Source organism: Desmodus rotundus, chromosome 12 (genome assembly GCF_022682495.2).
Source record: "Desmodus rotundus isolate HL8 chromosome 12, HLdesRot8A.1, whole genome shotgun sequence".
NCBI lineage: Eukaryota > Metazoa > Chordata > Mammalia > Chiroptera > Phyllostomidae > Desmodus > Desmodus rotundus.
In genome coordinates this window covers 92068438-92074437 of record NC_071398.1, presented here as the reverse complement: position 1 = coordinate 92074437, position 6000 = coordinate 92068438, and the positions used below count along the sequence as shown (strand labels likewise).

Below are 6000 nucleotides of genomic sequence, written 5' to 3'. Positions count from 1 at the left end.
CCTGCAGTGTGAATGAATCAAATGCCTGGGTGACCGCGGCCTCCCCAGCGTCCGGCACGCGAAGGGTGGCGGGGGAGGGGGAGGGAAGCGGGCGGGGGAGGGAGGAGGGGAAAAAAGCCAGGGCTGCAGCAACAGCGTCTCAACCGGGATGTGCACCAACCCGGGAGAGCGAGATCAAAGGGATTTGAAACAGACTGAGGACTGGCGGGGGGAGGGGGCCAGCCAGCCTGTGGAATCCTCCCGGAGAGGCGGAGGGTCCAGCTTCCACCGTGACTTCGGCGGCCTGGTGGGGTTTTTTATTATCATTTTCAAATTTCTGAATCCAGCTTGAGCGAGAGAGCGAGAGATCTCCGTAGACTGCGACTCGCTGGCTCTCGCTCCGAGATGATGCAGAGCGCCGCTGTCTCCGCGGAGGGGGCCGTCAAGGGGCTCCCGGAGATGCTCGGTGTGCCGATGCAACGTAAGACGCCCCCGTTCTCACTGATTTAATTTAATAACAAGACAGCCGGCGGCCCTGGCCGGTGCGGGGCGGGCCGGGCGCTGCTGGAAGCCTGGACCAAAGGGGCCGGGCGGGGTGAGGGGCCGGCGGCCCGGGCGCAGAGGCGGTCACAGGGCAGGGGCGAAGGGCCTGGCTCTTGGCTTTGGGGGCCGAAAGTGAAAGCCTCCCAATCATACTGGGGGCGAGCCGAGGATACCCAACCCCGCATCGCCAGCCCATGGCTTTTCTAGGACCGTTGGGGAGAGTGCTGTTTGGGGACACCAAGGGAACAAGCTGCAGGGCAGGCCTGACGGCTGGGGTGTTCTCCCCAAATCATCCCCTCCTCCCCGGGGGCTACAAAGATTCCAGTACAGCTACAGCAACTTAACCCTAGCTGGCGGAAAGTTGGAGAGCGTGTCCCCCGCCCGCAGGGGCTGGCAGCACTGAAGCCCAGACCACCCGTTCTGTTCCCGTGCGCAGAGCGCGCGCGCCTGGTGCGTCCGCGGCGGCTGCTGCTCGCGGCGCCCGCCGCCTGCGCTGCCTGCTACTAGAGAGGCAGTCCCCTCCCCATGTTTACCTACCAAGGAATGCGGAGGAGGGGGAAGCACGAGGACGAAGTTGTGAACTCAGGAAACAGCCTTTGTGCACGCGAGGGCAGGCTCTCGGGAAGTCTCGGGCTCAGAGGGAGAGAGACCAGGGTGTGTAGGTGCTGTGCTCGCCCTATGGCTGGCTTTCCCGCGCCCGAAATTAGCGAGGCGGCGGGATCTCTGGGCTTGTTTGTCTCAGGTCTGCGTCTCTATAGGTGTGCGCGCGCAGGGATTTTCCCGGAGGAAATCTGTCTCTGTCCCCCACTCCCGAACCGGGGAGTCCGCGGTGGAGAATCTATAAGGAAGTCGGAACGCGGGTCCTGCCCCGCAGGTTGGCGGGCTCTTCGGGACTCCCGGGGGCTCCGTGGAGAGACGAAGGGTTCTTTCACTGCTTGCCAAGTGGCTGTGCTTCTGCCCGCGACTTCTTTAAAAGAGCGGTAGCTGCGTCCTGGAGGTTTGTTTTCAGTAAGGATCGGCTCACCCAAGGATGCTGCCTACCTATGAACTGGGGCGCACGAGCGCGCCCTCCTGCGCCTCGGGTCTCCGTGGCAGGGTTTCTGTCCCCGCCAAACCTCAAAGGGCAGCCTGGGTGTGTTTGGGGGCTTCCTGGGAAGTTTCTGAGAAGGGGCTAGAAGAGCTTAGCTTCACCCAAACCTATTTAGGGTATTTTTTTGTTTGTTTTTTCTGTATCCTACAGTTATCCTTTGTGCCTAATTCTGTCAACTGTTGACAAACAGTTCCACGTCTGCGCGGTGTCGTGGGAAGTTTGCTGACTAAGGTGTTGTCTATAGAAAGCCTTGGGCATTCTCCGCCTCCCTGACTGTCCCCACCCCACCCCCGGCAGGGAGGGAGTGGGCTTTCGGCCCCTGCACAAACACAGATCCTGGCGTAGGTGCTGCAAGCCTCCAAGCTGATTGCGAGTCCTGAAGCTCTGCCCAAGTCGGGGGAGTGTGTATGCGTGACCGCCGTCCTTGCTACCCAGCGCTCTTCGCACTTCAATAGCTGCGGTCCATCCACGGGCTGTTAGTTAGGAGGGGCGGGCCAGGCACCCTCTGACGGCCTCTCTCAGGTGGCCTCACTTTTTGTTTCTCTCACTCAGAGACAACTTTGATTTCCACATCAGGAACTTGATTTCCTAAAATACCCAGAACTCTCCCGCAAAGCTGCAGTTGGCCAGGGCCCCGAGTCCGGGTCATAACTGTGGAAAACTTCATGGGCTAGAGAAGGGGACTCCTCCCCAGGTGGCCCATGGAGGCAAGGACCGACCAGGAGGGGGTGGTGTGTCCTTCCCTTTGTTTTGCCCAAGTTCTGCGTCCTGGGTTGGCCTGGGAGAATTTGAGATGCAGCTCCCCCCCCCCTTTAGGATATGTGTGGGTTATATCCGACCCCCTTGCAGCAAATCCGGCCACTGCCTATTGAGCTATTGGTGCTGGGAAGTGGGCGTAGGTGCGGTGGGGTCTCCACACACACACGAGTTCTCTCCTGGGCCAGGGGGCCAGGGCCTAAGACTCCGTGTGGGCGTGGAGGGAGGAGGGACAGTTCTTGAGCCTCAGGGAGGAAGAGTAACCGCAGGCCTGTGGGGGTTCGAACCTGGGGGGAGGGGTGGAGACCCGAGAAAGGCTCTCCAGTTGGGGTCCCTTCACCCCGCCCACTGGAAGGCTTGGGTTGCCCCCTCCACACACACACATTCGCGTTCTGCTCCTTCACCCCGAGCCACCACACTTGGAGCACTTGGGGGCGCAGGTTTGGGGATCCCTAACCCCGGTGCCTCTGGTGCTCGGGGCTCTGGAATATTCTTTTGCTTTTGGGGTGTGAGTGAGGTACATGCACTTAGAGGAACGTTGCCAAGTAATGCAATATTTCTCTTTCTCTCGGCGGTTCTCTCCTTACGCTGTGTCTCCCGCCTCCCACCGCCGCTGGCTCCGGGGAGGATCACGGTCGTCGCGGTCGCCCTCCTCCTGCTTCCCCCGCGCAGAGGTGGCGGGGCGACTCCGGGCTTCGCGCTCCGCTCCCACAGCCCCCGGGCGGCCGGTTCAGGCCCGCTGCTCCCGGGACAAGCTGGGGGGGTCTTCATCAGTGTGAAGCAGGGGTGCCCTGGGACCAGAGCTCAGGAAGAATCGGGCGGGAGGCGGCCGGGAATCATCCTGGAGCAGCATGGGGTGAACTGGAGCCCCAGCCCCTTAAATCCCGGACAGACGGTCGACTGGGCAGCGCCTCCCGCCTCCGGCCAGTGTTTCCTAAGGAACTCAGAGCCCCGGCTCCTTGCTCTGCTCCGGGTGTCAGGAGAGCTCGGTTTGCAGGGGCGGCACCGTCGGGTCACGTCCAGTGAGAGCCGAGCGCCCCTTTGAAAGGCGGTAGTGTTTTTTCCGGCCGGGCCGAGTGCATAGGTTCGGAGACAGACCCAGTCACCAGCTGCGGGTCCTGGCTGCTGGGACCACGGTGTGGGACCGCGGGTTCGTCTAGTTTCGGGCACGCCCGGCCTCTATCCTGTCCTCCCCTCTGCCTCCTTCGGAGCGGTAGGAGCGTCGTTGCCCGCGTCCTCACCGCACCCCTCCGGGGCAACACTGGGTGCGGTGAGCGCCTCCCGCACCTCCTGGAAACTCTCACCCCCCGAATTCAGCAGCACTCCCCCCCGCCCCCGCGCATCTCGGTCCTGCTGGACCCTCTTGCAGGCCAGGACGACCGGGATCGTACGGGACATGTACGGAGGTGGGAGTTTTGCCCACCCCTTGCCAGGTGGTCTCCCAGGCACCAAGGGAAAGGATAAGGGACACCTGCGGCCCCGGATTGACGGCCGGAGAGCGGGTCAACCCGGGCGGGAGGAAGAAGCGGCCTGCCCGCTACAGGATGGGGTGGTAAGTGGAGAGCAGGCCCTTTCTCATCTCCCCAAACATGTACTGCTTGCAGCTCTTATGGACCCCGAAGCTGTGAGAGAAGGGTGTTTGACTCCGGGTACGGTGGCATCTGCGAGAGGGCCTTCTTTGGGACGCACCACTTCCCTTTCCTCTGTCCCTGGGGCTCCTGCCCGCAGTAAATCTCCCAGCACCTCCCCCGCCCCCAGCGTTAGCACCCCCCTGCAGGGTCATTTCGAAAGGGGTGGAAGCGACTGTTTCCCCGGGCTGGGAGTGCCTCAAACTCCGGAGCAAAGACGCGCTCTTCTTTCATTCCTACTTTTACGGGGGAGGAGGCCGGGGGGGGGGGTGTCACAGAAAACATCCTTAGATATTCTATCAGATTCCAGGACAGAAATTCAAACAGCTGTCCCCGACACCGCACACCTCCTTCCCCGCGTCACAGACACAAGTTCGGGTGCGAGCCGAGGTCGGACTGGGTGTCCCGGACGGCAGGCTCGGGCCTAGCAGGCTACGGGTTCGGATTCTCTCACCGCGAGGGCACCGTCCCAGCCGCGGGCCAGAGGTGCGCACCAGCCACGGGGAATTGGGAGAAACCGGGGTGACCGCGGCAGCGGGTCGCTTGGGGTGGGGGGTGGCCGAGGGCGCCCGAGGGGCCAGGGGCTCCCGCGTCGTCCGTTCCTCTGCTAGCATCAGAGAGGGCAGGGAGGGCGGAGGGGAGCCTTCCCGGGAAGCGGTTTAACGCTTTAACCCGGACTAGGAGCCGGCCGGTGGGGCGGGTGGGGGGCGAAGGTCCGCACCGAGCGGCCCCCAGTGTCCGGGGAAAACAGGGAGTCGGGGCTGAGAAGAGAAAGCACAGCCTAACTCAGGGTGTTGCCTTGCTCGGTCCGGGCTCGCGGAGCCTGGCGGGGCTGAGCGGGAGCGGAGTCTTCGGGTCTTGGAGCGCGACCTGCGTGACCTCGCCGCGACAGAGGGCAGAACTCCCCCGCCCCGCGGACGGGTGCGGGCCTGGGGGCCTGGCGACCGACGCTGAATTCCTGCTGCAGCGTTTGCTGCGCACCTGCGCGCGGCGTCGGTCCCGAGTTCTCTCACCACCTGTGCCCTGGCTTTTGGTGGGCTCGCCAGGGGACGCGGGTGCGGACAGGGTGCCCCTCGGAGAGAGCGGGCTTTGCGGGCACCGCGTCCCTCAGTCCGGAGCAGATACGAGATCGCGGCTGAGAAGGAGGGAGGACAGGGACTGCAGCGGTGTCCACCGCGCCGCATTTGGCATCCCTGCGCCGAGGCCTTTTCCCTCCACCCCCCTGGCCGGTTCCTTTTCCTCTTATTCTTTCTGGTGGCCTCGGGCGGGTTGGGAACGCCCAAGCCTGGGACACCTGTCCTACAGCTTTGGAGCGGTGGCAGAGACTTTTTTCCGCGGGGAGAAGCGCGGCAGGCGCGAGCGCGGACAGTGCGCCCAGCGCGAGCGGAGACCCGCAGAAACCTCTCCTTCTCCTTACCCATTTTGCACCAAACATTTGGGAGGACACAAGTGAATCCCAGCGCCAGCAGCACGAGTCTTTCGGTGACTTTTTAACCCTTGGAAAGCGGCTGTCCCGTGTTGGGAGCGGCTCCTCCTGCACCGAGCCTGGAGGTGGTCCGCGGGTACGCGGGATCCGTGCGCCCCGCCCGCGTTCGAGCCCCAGCTCCCCACCCTGCGACCCGCGCTTAGCGGACCTTGAAGAGCGCTGGCAGGCTCCCTCGAGAGATGAGGTCTCGCCCTGGGCAGCCAGTGATGTAAATGAAGTCGACCTGGAGAGGGAGTTGCTGACGCTGTGCGGCGGGAAGGAGGGATGGCGCAGGCCGAAGGTCGCACCCAAGGTCCCCTGAGGAAGCTGCGGGCTGGCCTGGGACCCAGCGCCGGCTTCACGCCGGGGCAGAGGTTGGCTTCAACCAGGATGAGGCTTTTATTATTATTATTATTATTATTATTATTATTGATATATTTTTAAATTTTAAATAGGCAGGGCAAGTGTCTTTTCAAAGGACCTGCAGGGTGGCACTAATCAGGAAGGAGAGGAATTACCAGCAAAGCCGGGGCAGGACA

General features: G+C 62.9%; 1 protein-coding gene across 1 annotated transcript in view; it reads left to right on the top strand.

Moving 5' to 3' along the window:
* Positions 1 to 255: 255 nt before the first annotated feature.
* Positions 256 to 6000, top strand: part of LHX4 (LIM homeobox 4) — a 40101-nt gene continuing 34356 nt past the window's right edge. The window contains exon 1 of the mRNA XM_053915501.1: positions 256 to 460. Coding sequence (XP_053771476.1) covers positions 385 to 460 — 76 coding nt within the window. The 5' untranslated portion in view covers positions 256 to 384. The remainder of the gene's footprint in view (positions 461 to 6000) is intronic.